Below are 20,422 nucleotides of genomic sequence, written 5' to 3' on the forward strand. Positions count from 1 at the left end.
TGAGTGAGGGGATTACTTAAAATATACAGTTATTCTTCAAGTCATTTTTAAGTGCTTCAAAAACAACAGGAGATCTTTGTGTAAATCATATTTAACCAGCAGATTAAAACGGTTTTACATGATATTCAATATCAATAATTGTGGGCATGTTCTTAGTCTCAAACATAGCTTTAGTTTAGGTTAGTTTAGTTTTTTTGCACAATTAAAACACAAAAAGGCAAGAAAAAATGATTAAAGAAAACCCAGAGGGCTTATTTGGTGCTCAGCCTAATACAGTTTTCACAAAGTTATTAAGAACTCCAAAAATATAGAAAGATAAAGAACAATATTTAAAACAATACAAGTGATAACAAACTACTAATAGCAAAATATAAAGCTTAACCAGGTCATGTGATCTGCTACTTCAGCACACAAACAAATACTACTGGTACCAGAGAAAATTGCAGATGAACATTTGAAATCCAGGAATTTACATTATAGACACAACTGACTAACCATAATTGTAATTTTACACATGCATTTGTATGCACATCATCAGGGTGGTACCATCACCCAGGGGTCGCATTAACCGGATATTCTCGGTCATTGATTTTTTTGACCGGTTGCAATTACCACCGCTGCCCACTTGGTGGCAGAGTGCACAGCCAGTGGTTAAGTGACTGCCGTTTTCACACTGCAGAGAAAAAGTCATTCATCTGCTTCATGTAGCGTTGTTGACATAACACCCTGGACACACCGGACACGGAACTGAAGTGCAGCGCCCAGCAGCGGAGGCAGTTTTCAGTCGGCGGCCATGTTAACCTATCTGACTGTCCACACAGGCTGCTGAGCAGAGCGGAGCGCCCGCGGAGGCAGCACTTCAGTTCGGCGTCTGGTCTATTTTTCATGCGAGCCGCGAGCGCTTCTGTCAAGCTGGATAGAGCGGATCGTACCAAACAGGAAGTCGGACACAGAAAAGACGAGGGAATCCGGCCAATTTTCAAAATAAAATAACAGCACGCACTGTGGAACGTGAGGAGAAAATACCGTGTTTATAATTCAAAATAACACAATAGTGCATAACCGAACACATTTTTCACTTCATTACAATTTTAATTTTGTGTCACCGAGCCTACAGGCATAACTACATAACACCCTGGACACACCGGATGCGTTAGTTCCGTCCAGTGTGTCCAGGGCGAAGCCTAATGGCACGGGTGTGTGGATGTCTGTTCATCTTTTCGTTCATGAACCACATGAAATGTTTATGAACCATGCATTTAACTTTTTGCTTGTTTGTCAATTGTCTCTTACTCCAGATAAGGCAGGGGGGAACAAGTTTGCGAAGGACTTTGAGGACGGCAGTCTGAAGCTGCAGGAGTTTGTTGGCTTCATGGAGAAAGAGTTGAAAACGGGGCCTCCTCTGCTGGAAGCTTTGGGAAACGCAGACATCTTCTATGAGATGCAGTACAAGGAGGTTAAGATTGTGGCCAATGTGAGTGTTTGGTTCAAATGATGTCATCACTTTCCCTGCTTAGAGGGTGTGTCTTGTTCTTGTGGATTGAAATTGAAATAGGTTCAATGGACAATTATGTGGTACTTGATGGTGTATGTTAAGTTCCACTTTCTCACAGACATTTACATCCTTCTAACAACTGATCCTAGAGAACAATATGAAATTTACTGGAGACAGCTGGAACATCCTTTTTATCTTCCCCATATCTCATATTGTTTCCTCTCTGCTCAGGCGTACAATGCCTTTGCCAACCGTGTGGCCAGTCTTAAAAGGAAATTGGATTCCCTCAAGTCGACTCTACCTGGACCTGAGGACTCTCCCATCCCCTCTCCCTCTGAAGACGCCCCCTCTCCCACTGGCTCTGACTCACCCTTCCTGGGACTGGGGGGGAGCAGAGCCCAGGTGGATCCAGAGCTGGATGGCAAGGCCATGGATGAAGGAGAATTACCCAGTGACCACAGAGACACGGAGGACATGGACTTGTCTGATGAAGAGGCTGTCGCTGCCAAAGCAGGGGGTTAGTGGCTCGGAGTGTTGTAATGGGGTGATAACTGTCCTAACCATATAGATCCACATTGGGCTGCCCAGTTGGTGTTGTGATTCAGATGTATCAGCTCTTTGATTATTCTTTACTAGCAGATGACAAGAAGGACAAGACGTCCACTGCTGTTGCCAAGTCAGATGCAGCGTCAAAGCTTCCCACCACACCTACGAAAGCTTCAAAGACCAACGCTACTGCTGCTGCCCCAGCGACCCCAGTGACTCCCACCACTGCTGCCGCTCAGAGCGCCTCAGTAAACCCACTTGGAGTCAATCTGGAGAAGGTGGACCTGGGAAAGATCAGCTCCATTCTCAGCTCTCTCACATCTGCCATGAAGAATACAGGTGCGTTCAAGGGTTGGGCATGGCGGGTTTATTTACATAACACATTTCGGTAACAAAGCAGTTCAAAGTGCTTTTCATAAAACATCAAAAGCATCGAGACAAAGTACAGAAGAAATGCATTATAAAAGGACATTGAAATGCAACTACAAGAGCTAAGAGTACAGAAGACAGAGAAGACAATAAAAGTTGTAGTGTAGTGCAGGAAATGAATAAATATTTGATTAATAAAAGGCCGCAGAAAACAGAAAGGTTTTCAGCCTTGATTTAAAGGAACTGAGAGTTGCAGCAGACCTGACGTTGGGGTAAGATGAATGTGACAATGATTACAACCTGCAGCAAAAAGCACCTTGTTATACTGTAGAAGTCCTCATGAGAGAAAATGTAACAAATTAATATGTTCTTTATATGCTCTATATGAAATTCAGAGCATATGAGTTGTCTGGACATAGTAGTCAACATGGAGGTGGCTTGCAGCTAACAGTGCTGACAGAGCTAACTGTGCTAACCTAATGGTGTTAACTGAAGGGTGGGCGCTGTGACGGTGCCGTCCCGATATCGCGTAACTGCTATATGAGCACAGTGCAAAGCAGCGGCAATGAACTAGCCAGTGGGATACACACATGCACTGAAATGCACGCATGGCCGGGCCAGCTTACCACAACACATACAGAGGTAGCATGACTCCATTTTCTGCTCAGGACACCATGACTCCACTATCTCTTTATGTAGCAGATAGAGGTTTGCTGCTATATTAATGCTCTGAATGTCGTGTACAGAACTTTTAAATGCATGACTCAGTGTGTCGAATGTAGTGGCACTTAGCAGTGAAGTTGAGAGGGCAACCAACTGAATACCTTTCCCCTTACTTATCCATTCCCAGGCATGTATAAGAGCCACTGATGACCTTAACTTTAATTTAAAAATGCACAAGGTCTTGTCTAGAGCCAGAGTTTGTTTTGTCTTTTCTGGACTACTGTAGAAACATATACATATCGGCCAACAGGTCACCCTTAATAATTTGACTTTCTTTTACCTTGAAAGAGCTTATTCAACAAAAATTATTATCATTTTTACAAGATAATTACAAACAACATTTTTATTGCAAAGACCTTGATATAGTTCAGTCCCTCCAGGATTTCACCGGCTTCTTTCAGATTGTTGCTGCCTAAAATGCCTGAATTCACTGCAGCTTTATTAAAAAATTTCTATGCATGTTGAAGCATCTTTTTTGTAATGACATCTTTTTTTGTAATGACGTTGGAGAAGCAGGTGAAGATTGCAGAAATAGTTGCTTTTTCCCCCTCTGTGTAATTCACTGAAAACTGAAGGTTAATTGTTCCAGTGAGAATAAAAACCTCACTGTTCAAGAAGGCTGAATTTTTACACCATGTTTAAACATGTTTTTTGAGACTTTCTTTCCCAAACTATTTTTTTAATCACACAGATGTTTGTCTGCAGTTGGTCACGTAAACACGCACACCTCTATCTCTTTTTGATTTACACTAACCTAATGTTACAACTAACCATCCATACTTAATTTAACTCACCTTGATTCTCACAGCACAGAAATGGGTTTAGATGCAACAGCCTTAGTCATGCTGATTTGTCTATCATCAACGCATTTCAGTCGTCCTCCAGTTGTATTTTCTGGTAAATAAGTCTGAATGTTCTATCACAACATTGCATGCCGTGCAAAACAATTTAACCCCGCTTTCATTCAGAACACCAGCGAACTGACTTGCACGCCTTTAACAGCAGTTTTCAATGGAAAATATGAGACGTACATGTCTCACAGATCTGTATCTTTGCAATTAAAATGGGAAGTGGGTTCAAAGCGCTGTGCAGAGGTTGCTGTAATTGGTGAAACACACAGGAAACTACTCTAATTGGTCAAATTTGTGGAAAGAATGGCTGTGATTGGACAAAATTGCAATGGCATGCAGAATTTGCAGGGATTGTTTGTCTGAGTTAATTGCAACATCCTGGGGGCTGGTAGTTAGTTTTAAATGTTAGCTATCAGACTAAAGTAAGTATAAAGTTAATGTACCTAAATGCAATGTTGTTTTGACAAACAAAAACTGGGTATTTCAAGATTATGTGCAACATTTTGGATCAGATGGTTGTTGGAATAGAGAGTTGAGAGACCTTAATGGTGTATGAAGCACAGGAAAATTGGAGGTTTTGTGTTTTAGATTTATTTAACAGAGACTTCCTGTGCCTGCCTTTGAACCAATCCCTCTTTGTCTTTAAATTGTTCCCTGCAGCGAGCCCATCACCTCGGCCATCTCCAGGAACACCCACCACTCCCTCTGGCCAATCAGCAGCTGCCAAAGCGACCTCTTCGAGCCCTCACCTGGCCAGCATCCTGTCACGTGTTGACATCACACCTGAAGGCATACTCAATGCTCTGTCTAAAACAAACACCCCATGTAAGACACATATACAGTACACTTGACGCTGATTTTCACTGAAGAATGTTTATTTATTAAATGTTACTAATCATTTATACTTTTCCCTATGTCATCACCTCTGTCTCACTGACCCCACCCTGTGTCTGTCCTTGTTTAGCTTTGTCCTCTCTCCTGCAAAGTGTGACAAACACCACCTCCACCCCTCCCACCCGAACCTCCCCGGAGTCATCAGCAGTCAAAGCCCTGCTCAGCCCAACCACCCCAAAACCAAAACCCACACTGGGGAACAGCCTCAAACGAGACACGCCTGGGAGAACCAGAGATTGGGAGAAAGAGAGACAAATGTCCCCTCCTCCGCCTCCTCCTCCTCCTCCTCCTCCTCCACCCCCTCCTCGTCCCTCAGCTCCTTCTATCTCTCCCCCAAGCCTAGAATCAAAAATCAACAGTTTCCTGCAGGGTAATCCAGGTTTCAGTCTCGCTCTAGGTGATGTCAGTCCCGATGGGGTGGATGGGACCCCAGTGAGAGACGAGGCTGCTGGGACCCCCACCCAGGACGAGATCATGGACACACCTGGGAGTGTGTCAGAATCTTTAGGGTCATCTGGAGGTCATAACCTCTCACCCACAGCCTACCGCAGCGAACCATGGGATGCTGTGATCACTCCGTCAGGAAGCAACAGCAATGGAGACTTTATGGGCACTTCCTCGTCTTCCCGGTATGGAGCCGGGAAGAAGAGCAGCACAAAATCAAAGGATGATGAAGTGAGGAAGCAGGTGCCCTCTTCCCCCAGTAAAGACATGAAGGGTAAGACAGACAGCCAGTCAAGGGTCATGGGAAACAACAGAGGGGTTGGAGAAAGGAGACTCTCGGCCAGCTCTCGTAAAGCCAGCAGTGGCTCAGATGACGGAGGTCTGAGTGGGAAAAGAGAGGGGAAGGAGTCTCCAGGTGGGGGTGGGAAGGAAGGCCAGTACCACCGCATTGAGACACTAGTATCGCCCTGCACTGAAGGGGCACCCATCCAAACTCTATGCTACTCGAACCGCCCACTCGAGGGAGAGCGCATCAAGACGGTAGAGAGCATCCGTGTGATTGGCCGAGGCTCCCGGCGAGGGGGAGGGGCCAGTGGTCGGCCAGGGGGAGCCATGTGGTATGAAGAGGAGGAATACATGGAAGCTCAGCCTCCCTCACCCCGTGGTGTCCCCCCTCCTCTTAACATCGGCACAGAGGACATGACCCCCTCCATGCCCCCTCCTCCCCCACATCTCATCCTCCCACATATCCCCCCTCCTCCGCCACATCCTCACGCACAGCCTCCTCCCCAAGGTCCGTTCCAAATGCCCTACCACACGGAGAACATGCAGTCTCCTCCTCCATCACTCCTCCATCAGCATCCTCCTCCTGCATCCCATTTCTTCAGCCCTCCTCCACCAATCCCTCGCCCCCCTCCGCCTCCTGTACCGCAGCGTCCTTCCCCTCCTCACCATGCAGTGCCCTCTGCAGTCATGGTGGGGGGAGTGTTGGTCCCCGTTGACCGTCCCCTTTCTCTTCTTCCCCCTGTCAGACCTGATGGTGTAGAGCGAGGCGGAGGAGGGCCCAGAGGAAGCAAAATGGCCCCTCCACCCCTTATGTCATCGTTGCTAGGCGAGCCCCCTAAGCTGCCCCGTCCTGGCACAGTTAAAGAGCCGTTTGTCCCCCGCCATGCACCCCCTCTCCACCACCCAGGCAACCCCGGTGTTCCTCTACCCTTACTGGGCAGAGTGAAGGAGCCCCTGCATCTACCTCTTCCGCCCCCCTCTCCCACATCCTCCACTCCCTCTCCCTCCACGCCTAATTCCCCTGCAGTCGACACCGCCCCCGCTCGCCTCCCTGCGCAGTCCGCTGGCCCTCCTCTCCAGAAACCCCCCACTAGTCCTCCAGCTCAGCCCCGCAACCAAACCTCCAACCCAGTTCCCCTCCTTGCCTTGCCCACTCCTCGTCCCCCGATCCTCCCAGTCCCCATCCAACAGAGACCTCTGATGCGAGGCAGAAACCCCTCTCAGCAGTTTAACCAAGATCACCACAAAGGGGGATTTCGGGGGGGCAAGCGGTCCGGTCCTCCATTCACAGGTGGTCCCTTCCATTCGCAGAAGAGACCCTTCCTACCCCCACGCTACTGAAGTGGTCATCTAACACATGCTGAACGAGAAGTGCAAGTGCCCTGCAGTGAAGTGCAGAGTGTGTGTTAGCCCTGCTGGTATGAGCCCAGATATCTTTACTCTGTCAATTAGCTTGAATTAAAACTACCTTAGGTTGTGTGTAAATAGCTGATTAAATCTTCATGCTTCAGCGAGGTAGCCAGCCTGTCATCTCACACTGTATAGTGCAGCTATGAGGTTATCAGTTACATAGTGCAGAGTGTTGTGTAACAACCCTCAGTCTATTCTTTTTTTTCCCATTTCTTCATACACCGTAGATAAAAGCTTCATTAGGTCTGGTGCCATGACCTTAGGAAGACGACACAGACAGTTCAAGCAGGAATGAAACTATACTTTATTTAGAGTTTGCCTACCTGTGTGATGTTGGGTTACTTTACCTGAGAGAGAGCAGGAGAGTGGAAGAGAGGTATGGGTCTCACTTAATACATAAGAAACTAATAACAATAGTTTGACATTTTGAGAATCAGTTAATTTGCTTCTTTACTCAGAGTAAAATGAGAAAATCAGTACCATCTTCATATCTGTCCACTAAATGTGAAGCTCCAGCCAGAGCTGGTTAGCTTAGCATAAAGACCAAGAACAGAACAGCTACTCCATCTCTGCCCGAAAGCCAAAAACAATCTCACTACTTACACCCCTAAAGCTCACTTAACACATAACGTGTTTGTTAAATCTGTACAAAGACTGAAGTGTAAAAATGATAAGTTGTGGTTTTACGGGAGATTGAGTGCCAGACATTTCCTGACAGAGTTGTTAACTTGTTACACTCCGTTTCTATGTTCATCCTGAAATTGCGTCAACTCTAATGCCATTCACACAAGTCTGCAGTGATGTGTAGCCAAGCCAACATACCTGTTTTGCTGTGGTTGTAGGAATATAGCAGAGAGAATTCAGTCAAACTACAATGTCAGGCAATATTGACAGGACATGGCAACACATCTCGTATATAGTGCTCGCCATTTTTGTTATTACTCCTAATTGATTCTGGCCGTAGACTGTATTTAAAGATGGACAACATGTCCACACTTCCTCCCACTGTATAAAAATGAAGCCAAAATGTCCCGAATACGGTTGCTGCCATCTTGTGTTGGTGACGTCATTTGGAGCCAGACCCATTGCAGTAGCAATCTATGTGGTTTAGAGTTCTGGTCCGACCAATCACAAGCACCACCATTGATTGTGAACACATTTATTGGCACACAGAGCTGTCAATCATAACGGCAAACCCTCTTTGTATAGCATCAAATAACTACTTGAAACCAAACTAAACCAAAAAAACGAACACTTGAGTAAACATCATTGTGATAAGAATTACCTAAAGTGACAGGAACCATCTTTGGGGAAAAAAGTCATGTGACGTGTACGCTGACCTTCAAACAAGGTTTGTTACCTGTACTGCAGCCATTCACCAGACGGCGATCAAAATGTTATTGCTTCATTTTTTGGGAGCGTTTGTGTCATCCATCTTTGTTATACAGTCTATGGGTCTGACACATTGCTTGACATTAGCTTGACAAAAGCTTGACAACGGCATTAGTCCTGCCCTGGTGCTCATTGATCATTTATTATTTTGACGGAGAAACTGCTGTTTGATGTCATGATGCCGGGCGGATTTAAAGGTCCAGACCCAGGCAACACCAGATACATTAGTCTCTGCTGGTTGCATCACAACCTTGAAGCAACAAGACTCCAGGAAGTTGCTGCTCCCAGCCACAAAAATCATGCAGATTTTGTTACCTCCAGACAGAACCAGGCTGGCAGTCTGCCCTAGTTTCCAGTCTTTATGCTAAGCTAAGCTAAACAGTCTCCTGTCCCTAGCTTCATATTTGAAAGACGGACATGTTGTCTCACTCTCATCTAGAAAGCCAGTAACCGTATTTCCCAAAATGTCAAATTATTCCTTTAAAAATGTTCGATAAAAAAGTTCCAAAGCGTTCTCTTCTTCCATGAGTGCATGGGTGTGTGCTGTGTGTCCTAACATGGTATTTCTCATTTGAAGTGATGAGACTTTGTGCTGCAGCGAAGGTTAACACTCTTCCCTTTCTCCAGAGTACCTACTGTATATAATACTCTTCTCTTACTCACTCTTTTTTTCCACCCTTCCACCTCTCCCACTGTATATTTCTAAGCTTGTAAATATAAAAAACTGAGATGATACAGCCTTTTTTTTCTCTTCAAGCTCTTGTTTCTGTTAACGAGGACAATGATCGTCACTCTCGCAACCCCGTCTTTACTGTGATTGAGGCCTTGGATAAGCTTTAGCACCAGAAGAATTTCTCTGCAGTGTCTGTCGCACCCTTTCTGTCCTCCTTTTGAAACCACCACGCAGAAGAGGAGGGCGAAGATATTTATGTCTTTTTTTTTTTTTTTTTATATTCCCAACATATGTCTGCCTGTGCGCGCTTCAAGTTAGACTGAGTCATGAAGATGCTCGGTAGTGGATGTCAGGCGGCGGGGAGGTATTTCAGTTTTGAACCACACTTGCTAGACTCCAACATGTACTGACTTGAATAAAATCCAGAGTTTCAATTCAACTTGGGGGGGAGGTATTTTATTTGGTCACTATTTACCACTTGAATTGCGCTGTTGTAAGTTATTTGCGCTGTTCAGCTGATTTTTTTTTTCTTCTGCCTGTTTTCAGAGGAATTGTTTTCATATATTTACGCAGCTGCTGCCATCTTCACATTGCATTAACATTTAATGCCCTTTATTTTTTTTGCGCTGTATTTTTCTACTAGACAGAATTGGCAATTTCCCGTTTGCAGCAGCGCCCACAGATGGTATCAGGGGGGCGGGAAAAAAAAAACATTTGAGCTAATTAGGATTGTTTTGAAAATGGTTTATTTGAATACTCCAGTTGTTTTGGCCCCTTCCTCTGTTTTGTTTCTTTGCTAATTTCATGCTTTTGCCCCCTCTGCTTACCTTGTGCTCACGTGGCTTCGTCCAGAAACACTTGTGCACCTCTCAACACTTCTGAGAGTAAATCAGAAAAGTTGGCACAATGGCAGTGATCCTTCATCTTGTGCAGGAATCACTTCCCTCTGGTCTACACTGATGTAGTTTCCCCACACAGTGAGAGGTGCACGTCAGGTGTTGCTGCCCAAAGCCTCATGTCTCCTATGTTTGTCCGATCATGGAGTGTGTGTCGTCTCCTGTGCTCATTTACAGCTCATCAAGATACGCTGAGCACCTGCAAGCACGTAACGTTAGATACATTGTAGAAATGTAACCACAGAGAGCGTATTTGTCACTACAGTGTTAGCACATCATCAGAGTTCTGATGTTTTACTGAATGTTATACAAGTCTGTTGCCACATCTGTAAACTGTGTCTTCTGTCTGATCACTGAAACAGCTAAGTATCAACGCAGATCAGTTTGGTGTGTGGATTTGCACAGAGAGAAAGCTATATTGTTATAAATAATTATCTTCCTAAGCACCTACCAAGTTCAACATTTCAGTTGTCCCTGTAAATAACCCCTTCTTCTGTTTCCTCTTTGACAAACTGAGTTTGAAAACTGACTGAAGATGTGACAAAGCTGATGGTCTGTGTATATTTGACAAGTTGAATTGCTCTTACTGCTGTTTTCATCAATGATGCTATATCACCGGTCTTTGAGTGTCCAATCCTTTCTGGTGTGATGAACATGCACTCATTCTATTGTCACAAGTAATATATGCATATTTAAAGAGGTGAATACATCTTTTTTTTTTAAATCCTTTATTTTTTGTTTTTACACAAACATACTGCAGAATCCATTTTTAGTGCTTTGATGAAGTGACTTGCATCCATTTTCTTCACATATTTAATGTATGCGGCATTTTGATTGGTCACACCTTTGACTGTAAGCAGTCGGTGCACTGATTTAATTCAACCAGGGAGGTGATTTGCTGTTTTCTGACTTTTTTTTCCCTCTTGCTAAAAACTCAGCCTTTTCTCTCATAACCTCCTCGAGAAGACTATTTCTTGTTTTGTTTTTTTTTTTGTTATTTTTGTTTTAATTGTTGCTGCACATTTGCACACTACGATGCACACTGTTGTTTGGAAGAAGTACATTTCAGAAATGCCATTCAATAACTTTCGTCCACTTTACACAGAGGTATTGACCACTGCAGTTCATGGGGCACATTTGCAGAGTTCACTTACAATACATCGCGACATAGAGACTGTTTGATGACCCAGTTTTAGTGGATCAGCCATAACCTCAGTCACAACATCAACGGAATAACACTTATTGAACACTTAGTAATAAATAATAACCTTTTATTTACTAAATTAATATAACCTACGGATGAATGAAGTTAATGCACTCATTTTGTGCCAGCATCTTTTCAGCTACACCTGACATTCAAAGAGAAATGCCACTATTATACAGTTAACAGTGAAAATTGTGATATCTCGTCAGTTGTACAGCCATATTATGTCCTTAATGTTAAACTCTGATACCATTTGGCAAAACTACCAGCTTTCCTTTTTAGCCAGCTATCTGACAAGTTAGTAGCTTCTTTATACACCAAATGTCTGCATATTTACTTGTGTGCTATCCACTATATTTCATAGAGATAATGAAATAATAGCAAATACTAAAGGTGGTCACACATCAAAGTTTATCAGTTATTGGGTCCAGCCACAGCGAAATGGTCTAGGTGTGTCCAGATAGTGATAGGTGAGATAAAAACGTAGTTGAATGCGCATTTTTAAAACAATCACATACTTAAATGTACTTTAATATTGATAATAGATGCACTTCTTTACTATGTAGATGGGTCATATTCTCTTTGATAGTGCTGTAGCTCCCCCAAGTGGCAGTTCAGTGGTACCCCAGTTCTTAACTGAGACACCTACATCTCCATCATGTACCACTGTGGACATATCCTCCTTAAAATGGTCAAAACAAAATATACTCACGCCTGTGGTCCAAACTAACTATTAAAAAGTTGTTAACTTTGTAATAGCAGTGAGTTTTACAGTTATTACTTGTTACATATAATATTCAGTGATCAAAGCAGATGTTAACATTTGACTTGATACACTGCGTCTTTGTTTTAATTGGTCTCCCGTGGTATACTTTAAAGTCTCCAATATTTGAACAGTGGCTGCAGTGAAGATGGTTTCCATGAGGGTAAAAAATTAATTGCATTAAGTCAGATTTTCCTCATTTACTTGCTGATCTAAAAGACTAATGCTTCGGGGGCTTTAAATGCAGCTGTAGTTGACAGCAGATGGCTCTAATGCGCAGCTCCATCATGGAGCACATCCACCCTGCTGCTCAGCCCTGTTGCCTGTCGTGATGCTCTAACGTGAAGTCTCTGTGTTTAAAATACTTTGGGGTTGCACACCAGTGGATCACTGGACTCCAGTTTAGGTGATGTCCTGTGATAATGGTCGCGCTTTTGCCATGCGTCAGCTGTCGCCAGCTCCCAGAGTACGAACTGTTTCTTTAAAATCTCTGCGTATTTTAATCCTGAATCCTGAATCTGTCTTTGCATGGCTCTAGGTGTTAAGACCGAGCTATCAGCCCCTCTAACAACTGCAAATGTCCCGTATGTGCAGCTCTTGTGTGGATGCGCGCTCTGGTGCGGTGTGGACAGCCCAGGCGCGTGGACGCAGCTGCGTAGTAGCGTCATAGGGTTACGTCCTCGGCGTCACCGCTGCTGTCCTAAACTGTGCTTCCGGTGTTATGGCTGCTCGCAGGGAAGGGTGACAGTAATGTGGGGTATTTGGGAGATGAGCGGGTGTGTATAGGCAGGAGTGTTCAGGATGGCGGTGACACAGCTGTTTCGGCTCGTTGTCTGCCGGTCGGCAGCTCGTGCGACGCTTCGCGCGCACAGGAGGTACAGCAAGGTGCGCGAGCTTGTCAGTACTGCAGTACGGCTAACGTTAGCTAACAGTACAGTGTGTTGATAGCCGGAGGTGGCTGTTTGTTGTTTTACAAGTGTGTGAAGGTGTTTTGTGCTTTGATAACCAAACTACCTGTCCAGTTAAACCTTATTTAGCTCTAGTTTTATTGCAATTATACAGGATATGGTCTGGCTCTTGGTTTTTGGCAGTGGTGAAATGTAACTAAGTACATTTACTGAAGTACTGTACTCTAAGTACAGTTTTGAGGTGCTTTACTTTAGTATTTCCATTTTATGCTACCCTATACTTATACTCCACAACACTTCGGAGACAAATATTGTACTATTTTTTACTCCATTACATTTATTTAATAACATTACCTACTAGTTACTTTGTAGGTTTAGAGTAACACAAAAATATAATCAACAAAATATCTATTATTGCAGACTTAGCTACCCTGAAATTGTGAGGTACATAGTATTGCACCACTTAAACAGTAATATCATAAATTATTTAGAAATTGGCCATTCTGCGCAATAACAATTTTACTGTGGGCACTGCAAGTGTATTTTGATGCCAGTATTTATGTGCTTTTACTTAAGTACAATTTTGAAAGAAGGACCTTTAGTTGTATCAGTAGTATTTTTTACAGTGTACCTAAAACAATACTTTACCTCCCCAGTGAGCATTTGTGTGTCTATTAGTCCACTCACGGCACATGTGCATACCGTGTTACCTTGAATCCATGAAGAAGATGTTTTTCTCACATGCCTCTACAGAAAATAGCAAATACATTGATGTATTAACTGATTGGGGACCACATTTAACAACAGCAAAACTATTTTAAAACATCCATTTACAAATTCTCACACTCATGCAACCCATGCAGCATAACGTACATCTCGTTTATCCAGTCGTATGCTCAGTACTTATAAAACACATACATTTTTGGTAAAAAAAAAATAAATAAATAAATAAAAAATCTTTTTGAAACACATTTTTGAAAAGCACAGATGAGTTTCACTATCTAGCAAAAGGTATGTGTTTGGGAAGCATTGAGCATACAACTGAATAAATGAGACTTTGATTATACTGCATGAGTTTTGTGAAAATTTGTAAATTGATGTTTTGACATAGTTTTGCTGTTGTTAAATGTAAAGACATGTATTCCGTGGAGGCATGCAAGAAACGCAGAGGTTTTTTTTCACAAATCATTTTAACGCAACATTCCTTATTAATATTAATTCGGCATACAATATACATTTTGTAGGTGAAGTATCCGTTAAGTAAAAGTTCTGAATACTTCTTCCACCTCTGGTTTTTGGAAATAACCAGGTTGCAGTATATATACAGTACATTGTTCTGTATGAGTGACATGGTCCCTACCAAACCCTCCACTTCTTTTCCCTGCTCTCTCTGATTTGGTTCCCATGTGGTTCCTCACAAAAGAAGAAGTGAAGTTGTCACATTTTTTTCACTGAATACTTCCAAAGTCATAATTTTGGTTATGGCTGTCAGTATTTCATATACAGTTTAGTGTAAACTAAGAGTCGGTGAGATGACAATCCTCAAGATAATGTGTTTTAAAGGCATTTAATTTATTATTTTTTCCATTCACTAAATTCACTTAGGAATGAGGTATCACCTCACCATAGTGCAGTCATTGAGCTGAGGAAAAGACAACACTGAATCTGTATCACATTATTTCAAGATAATATTGATATAGGTGTATCAATATACACTGCTATCAGTTTATTGGGTACACCTAATTAAAACAAATGTAGTCTAAATCAACAGCCCAGCAGTAAACCCAACTGTCTTGAAGGTCATTTTGTTTGGTTTGGGTTTAGAGAGGTGTTTATTTAACATCATGGCTACTTTAAAGGCGATAGTATGTGTAGTGCTGTTGTATTGCACTTGTCATCCTCTTATCTTTAATCCTGATCTACATCTTTCTTTTCCATCCGCAGGTGTGCCCAGCTTCATCTGAGCGACTGCAAATCTTTGAGTCCCTCAGAGAAAAACAAGGCCATAAGAAGAGAGCTGAAGCTACAGAAGCTCGCCTCAGTATCCGACTGGCTGACGGCCGGACAGTGAAGGGAACAGCTGGCGTCACCACACCTCTATTTGTCGCTCAGAGTTCTCGGTAAATACATTTATAGATTCATGTTCTCTTTATGTGTTTGTTCTTATTTATGTTATGTAATGGGGTTATTGCGTCTCTCCTTGCAGGGTGAAAGGAGTGCTGGTCAGTAAAGTGAACGGGGAGTTGTGGGAGCTTGGGCGGCCTCTAGAGGCAGACTGTGAACTACAACTGCTGGGGTTTGACACAGTTGAAGGAAGACTGGTAATCACACTTGTTTTAAACAATGCTTTTGTGTTTTAGCTTGGTTGCGTTACCTTTGTGGTGGATCTTAAAAGCAAAACATTTATGTTAATTTTTTCTTCTCCCAGTCACTCCTCCTTTACTTCAGTGGAAAACATCCTGAGGTAACAGAAGGACATACTGGTAGAATGAATCATAAGTCGGTAAAGGAAAAAAGAAATGCCACGAAGACATTACAAATAAACTTAGAAACAGACAGTGAAAGTCACATAAGATAGCCAGGTCTAAAACCCAGATATTGTTAATCGTGCTTGAAATGTTGCTGGAACAAGTACTTCAAATGATGGTTCTGTGTTTCCGAGGCCAAAGGAAAGAATTAAGGAGGAACTGAAGCACACGTCCTTAGTGTTCAGAGAATTTCACTAGCTGTTATTTAGATGTTTCCAGGTTAGTCAGAGGACTGTTCAAAACATGACTGTTTTCCCCTTATGCTTGGAAGTCAGTGCCAGACTGATACATAGTAAGTGCTGGTATGACTGTGCCCGTAGTTTGAAGTATTTGAAGTGACGATGAACAAAACAAACTATTAGGGATTGGAAAAGGTTGCTGATTAATTTTCACACATTAATTAACATTTGGATTAAAGTGCACTATACATTTCTATTCATTTTATACACTGTGAATGGTCTCAAATTTTTTTATGTGTCCTCGAAAAGTCATGAAAAAGTTTTGAAATTTTGTCTATAAAAATGTGTGTGAACCCTGATTTACTCTGTACCACCTTCCCTGTCTTAGGCAGCATGGAGGACAGGAGCGTGCGTCCTGGGCGGAGTGTTGGAGAAGGTATTTGGTGCCGAGGTGTGCAGAGAAGGAGCGTCAGAGCTCGGGCTCTACTGTGACCATCTGCTGGACAACAACAGGTGAGAGATTCATGTAACAGTCTCTGATACAGGACTCCTGGTGCAGTCTGTTCTGGAAACGTGATCCAGTGTGTCTGGTTTTTAGGAACAACAATATATTCTGCAGAATCTGCCAAAATATCATCTGGCATTGTTTGGGCCAAATGTGCTTGTAGACTGCTCAAAACAGTACTGACCTACACATAAAGCAATAGATTATTTCATTAATATTTGCCTCCCTCTCCTGCCGTAGGCCCCATGATCATACAGAGCACATTTTAACAGCCTTGTTTTTGGAATAGTTTCTGACAAGAGTGAAGCGTTTTGCTCACTGCTTTTACGTTGGAGAGTACCTCACGTTTATCCTCACTGTGTGCCTCAAATTTTTGGAGGAAAAGCTCCTGAAGTCCTTAGCCGTTTTTTTCCATTTTGTCTAAACAGATAAATTGAGAAGTGGCTGTTCTGTAGTGCCCGTGACAACAAGTGTGAGAGCACATGGTTTGTTTTAAGCTAATATTAGCTCACTTTCATCGTCACCCTAGGGAAGCTGCAAGACATGTGTGAACAAATTGTAGCCTCAACTACTGTAATTAGGCCTGGTAACGACAGCAGATTGTCAACCTGTCCCCACTCATCCTAAAATAAGCTTTGAACTGACCATTATCCAGGCAAAGCTCCTGGATAAGCTGGTGATTTCTTCTCTTTCTGAGGGTCTCATGCTGACATGGATCCGTGTTTTCTCTGTGACCAGTCCACAAGTGCCCTTGGCCTGTCTGTCTGTCTGCAGATTTTAAGATACAGATCTGTGACTTTACGTCATAGCAAAATAGCCAGGTGCCTAGCTGTTTTACCTAGGTTCGCAGTGTTTTACTGCTGCAGATTTTCCTGCTTTCAGTGTTTTACCTGAATCTGTTCTCTCCACACACAGTCTCTTGTCTCTAAGTGATGTGGAGGAGAAATGCAAACAGGCTGCAGCCCACAAACTTCCTCTGTCCAGACTGGAGCTGAATACAGAAGAGGTCCGAGAGCTCTTCCAGGTCAGATATACCAATGTCTTCCATTTTTACAGCAGACAGTTTGACTTGTCGTTGTAACTAAGGCCTATACCACGCTCTTTGATCTGGCATTACTGAATAGACCGCTGTTGTTATTAATGTTAATCATTAAAATTGTGTTTTCCCTTCAGTTATATTTGCCCTTTAGCATGTGTTTGTGAATCTTTTCACTCGGGCACAGCACTCTTTGTGACTCACAGTGAAACTCAGAAGTAACAGAATAATAGAGTATGGCAATGAGAAAAGAGGCACTGTGTGTTCTGGTGCTGAATGTTATTGTTCCATTCTGCCATGCTGAATCACTCTGTACCTGTCGCAGCTTGTGTAACTGAGTGTTTGTACATGTTGTTTTCGATACATGAATAGCAATGACATTACTCACTGTGTAGGAGTGGCTCCTGTTTATGGTGTGCTGATATTTTCTACTGTCCTCGTGTGTACTTACTGAGGTCAGGCCCCTTCCTATTGTCCTGCTGTCCACACTAAATGGTGATAGATATGAACTTTTTGTGTGTTTTATGGGTCGTACTTTTTATAGAACAGTAAGCTGAGACTGCAGCTTGTTGAGGAGCAGATGAACGGCCCCACCGTCACAGTATACAGGTATTAATACACACACCTGATGTGGCCTTACCTGCAGTGTCTTTTGAACTCTCACCGCAACATTTAACCTGTTTCATCCTTTCTTTGTGAATCAGGTGTGGAGATAGTTTAGCTGTCTGTGACGGCCCTCTCCTCCCACACACTGGCCTCCTCAAGGTCTTCAAGACACTCCAGGTGTGTGTGTGTGTGTCTTCTGGATGTCACATTATGGTTTTATGTACTCTGACTGTTGTCTCCTTTTGTTTCCTTAGATTTTTTATTACACAACTGTCCCGAAAATGACCTTGTACATTAGCCATTTTATCCAATCATCTCATGTCTGGTCCTTTAAAAGCCAAACCCGACATATCTGTCATTTTTTTGCTGCTGTAATAATAATAATAATAATAATATAGGGATTGGGCTGGTGTTAAAAATTTCAGACTGGTCAGGACAAACACCAGACTGGACCGTTGTATTAAATTTTACCAGAAGGTGTCACACTTGAATCAGCAGAACTGTGTCCCAGCAGCAAACGCTCGTCCAACTATTGCGTTGCACTACGTAAGGTTGCTCTCTGTCCACACGGAGTCCATTAAATATGGACCTCTGTTACTTCACGTAAACAAACTATGTAAATAACAGCTGTGCACTCAAGATCAAATTGGAGATGTAGCCACATCTCTGTGCTTTTTAAACAGAGAGCACATGCTTTATATTGTGATAATTACCGGCAATGATGACAAACAATATAGCCAACAGCAAGGATGTTGTTATTGGCGATGGTTATTTACCAAAAACTTTCAGCTTCCTGGCGATCTCGAGTCAGCTGTCACCTCATTTTGGTTTTGGTAATGAAATGAGAAGGTATCATAGAGATAATTCCTCATTGCAACTTAATGAATCAGCCTTTTCCTCGTCCATTGTGGCACTTTCAGTGCATGAGGCAGGAATGAGTAGAAACAGAGCGTCTGACAATCCTGTAGCTCCAAAAGGCACTTGTGGGAGGTTAAAATCCAAACTGTTGTTGCAGTTTTAGTTTTCTTAAAGAGATACTTTGCCTATTTTCACCCAAGTTTGTGTCACCGTGGTAAAGATAGTTTGAGCAGTGTTAAGGCGCCCTCTGTGTCTCCAGCTCCTGCATCTCCCTACCCATCCAACAGCCAGAATCAGCTGGAAATGCCGTGTTTCACATCATCCAGCTGATTTTGACTAATAGCATGGGCAAGGAGTTCTCTGCGCTGCTGGCAGGTGGAGCGCCTTAACACAGTTCATTTGCGCATACTTCCGACATTGTGGTGACACAAACCTGGTTCGAAATTGGCAAAGTATCCTTTTAAGAGACTAACTCTGGCTTGTCCTCCCAAAAACACATGAACTTTTTATCCAAAACTGGAAGTCGATCAAACTCTATGATAACAATAACAAAAAAAGAGATCCCAACAATACCATTAATATTTTGTTTAATACATGATGATCAAAGATGGCAGGTTAATGTCATCTAATCTGTAAAATGTTTTACTTGGACCCATTTGACACTTTCTGTCCTGTGGGACACATGCTGGGTTAAATGGAATTTTCCTTGACTTTAATGATGCAGGCAGAGGGAGTAGTTTCCATGCTGGGCTTTCAGTGGGCAGACTGGGATTCCATGTTAGCCGGGCTGGAAATATCAGCAGCAGGATGTTGTGTTTGTCAGAGGCCAGTTTCCTGTTCTCGGCCCTAACAAACACACTGCTGTCCATCAGACGTGTTGTCACTCTCATCAGCTCACCCTCCCTCTTCTAGCTGACCCTCACTCTCTCTTTTCTCTTTTGACTCCTCTTTGTTCACTCATTATTTTCTCTCCTCCTCCCAACCTCTCCTCTTCTGTGACATCCCAGCTGTCGCCGGTGACCCTGGCCAATCAGACAGAGTCCTCAGGTTTGATGCGTCTTTTAGGTGTGGCCTTTCCAGGAGAGAAGGACAAGGAGGAGTGGGAGAGGGAGCAGGAGGAGGCGAGGAGGAGGGACCACAGACGCATCGGGACGGTAGAGATGAAATCTAAAATTGGAGATGAGCATAAAATAATATTAAATAAAAAAGCAGTTGAAGTATTTCCTGGTCATAAATGTGATCATGTATTTGCACAGGACCAGGAGCTGTTCTTCTTTAATGACGTGAGTCCAGGCAGCTGCTTCTTCCTGCCAAAGGGAGCCTACATCTACAACACCCTCACTGACTTCATTAAGGTGAACATACACTCTGTGCACAGTCACTGACTCTGTGGAAACGACCTGCAATTATCCGACTGTAGACTTAACTTTTTTATAATAGACACAGTTGAAGTTTTATATAATAGAATTTTGTAAGAGAAATATAAGAGCAGAATTACATCAGAAAAAGACAAAGCATATTTGCGGTTTCAAATTTTCGTTTTTTCAACAAATAAATACGAGATATACTAGCTGATTGCTCTGTAACTCTACTCTTCATATATTCTTAATATCAGTGGATCTTCAGGTTTATAGAATACTCAAATCATATCACTGCTTACATGCTGTAGATCAGCCTTAGACTGTAAAACAAAAGAATGAATGTAGCCACCATGACGTTACCTTTTGGGTTGTGGACTCCCATTTTATAGCTCTAAGTTTGGTATTTTGGACGACCCCCATCTTGGATTTTTGGAGCCAGAAGTGATCATATTCAAAAGAGAGGATGGACATGACATAATGCTAGCTGATAGCTCTG

General features: G+C 42.8%; 1 protein-coding gene across 3 annotated transcripts in view; it reads left to right on the forward strand.

Moving 5' to 3' along the window:
* LOC125893369 (threonine--tRNA ligase 1, cytoplasmic-like) overlaps window positions 1-20,422 on the forward strand; it is a 42,592-nt gene that overhangs the window by 12,111 nt on the left and 10,059 nt on the right. Inside the window, exons 1-9 of one of the 3 annotated variants that reach the window (XM_049583987.1) lie at window positions 12,640-12,830; window positions 14,798-14,973; window positions 15,060-15,174; window positions 15,949-16,073; window positions 16,981-17,089; window positions 17,646-17,710; window positions 17,806-17,884; window positions 19,573-19,719; window positions 19,822-19,920. In XM_049583987.1, the coding sequence (XP_049439944.1) occupies window positions 12,747-12,830; window positions 14,798-14,973; window positions 15,060-15,174; window positions 15,949-16,073; window positions 16,981-17,089; window positions 17,646-17,710; window positions 17,806-17,884; window positions 19,573-19,719; window positions 19,822-19,920 (999 nt within the window). In that variant the 5' untranslated portion in view covers window positions 12,640-12,746. Of the gene's footprint in view, window positions 1-1,298; window positions 1,475-1,726; window positions 2,013-2,131; window positions 2,381-4,644; window positions 4,810-4,948; window positions 7,026-12,639; window positions 12,831-14,797; window positions 14,974-15,059; window positions 15,175-15,948; window positions 16,074-16,980; window positions 17,090-17,645; window positions 17,711-17,805; window positions 17,885-19,572; window positions 19,720-19,821; window positions 19,921-20,422 lie in introns of those variants that run through there. The other 2 variants (XM_049583985.1, XM_049583986.1) reach the window with 2 other exon arrangements.

This window comes from Epinephelus fuscoguttatus, linkage group LG8 (genome assembly GCF_011397635.1).
Source record: "Epinephelus fuscoguttatus linkage group LG8, E.fuscoguttatus.final_Chr_v1".
Lineage (NCBI taxonomy): Eukaryota > Metazoa > Chordata > Actinopteri > Perciformes > Serranidae > Epinephelus > Epinephelus fuscoguttatus.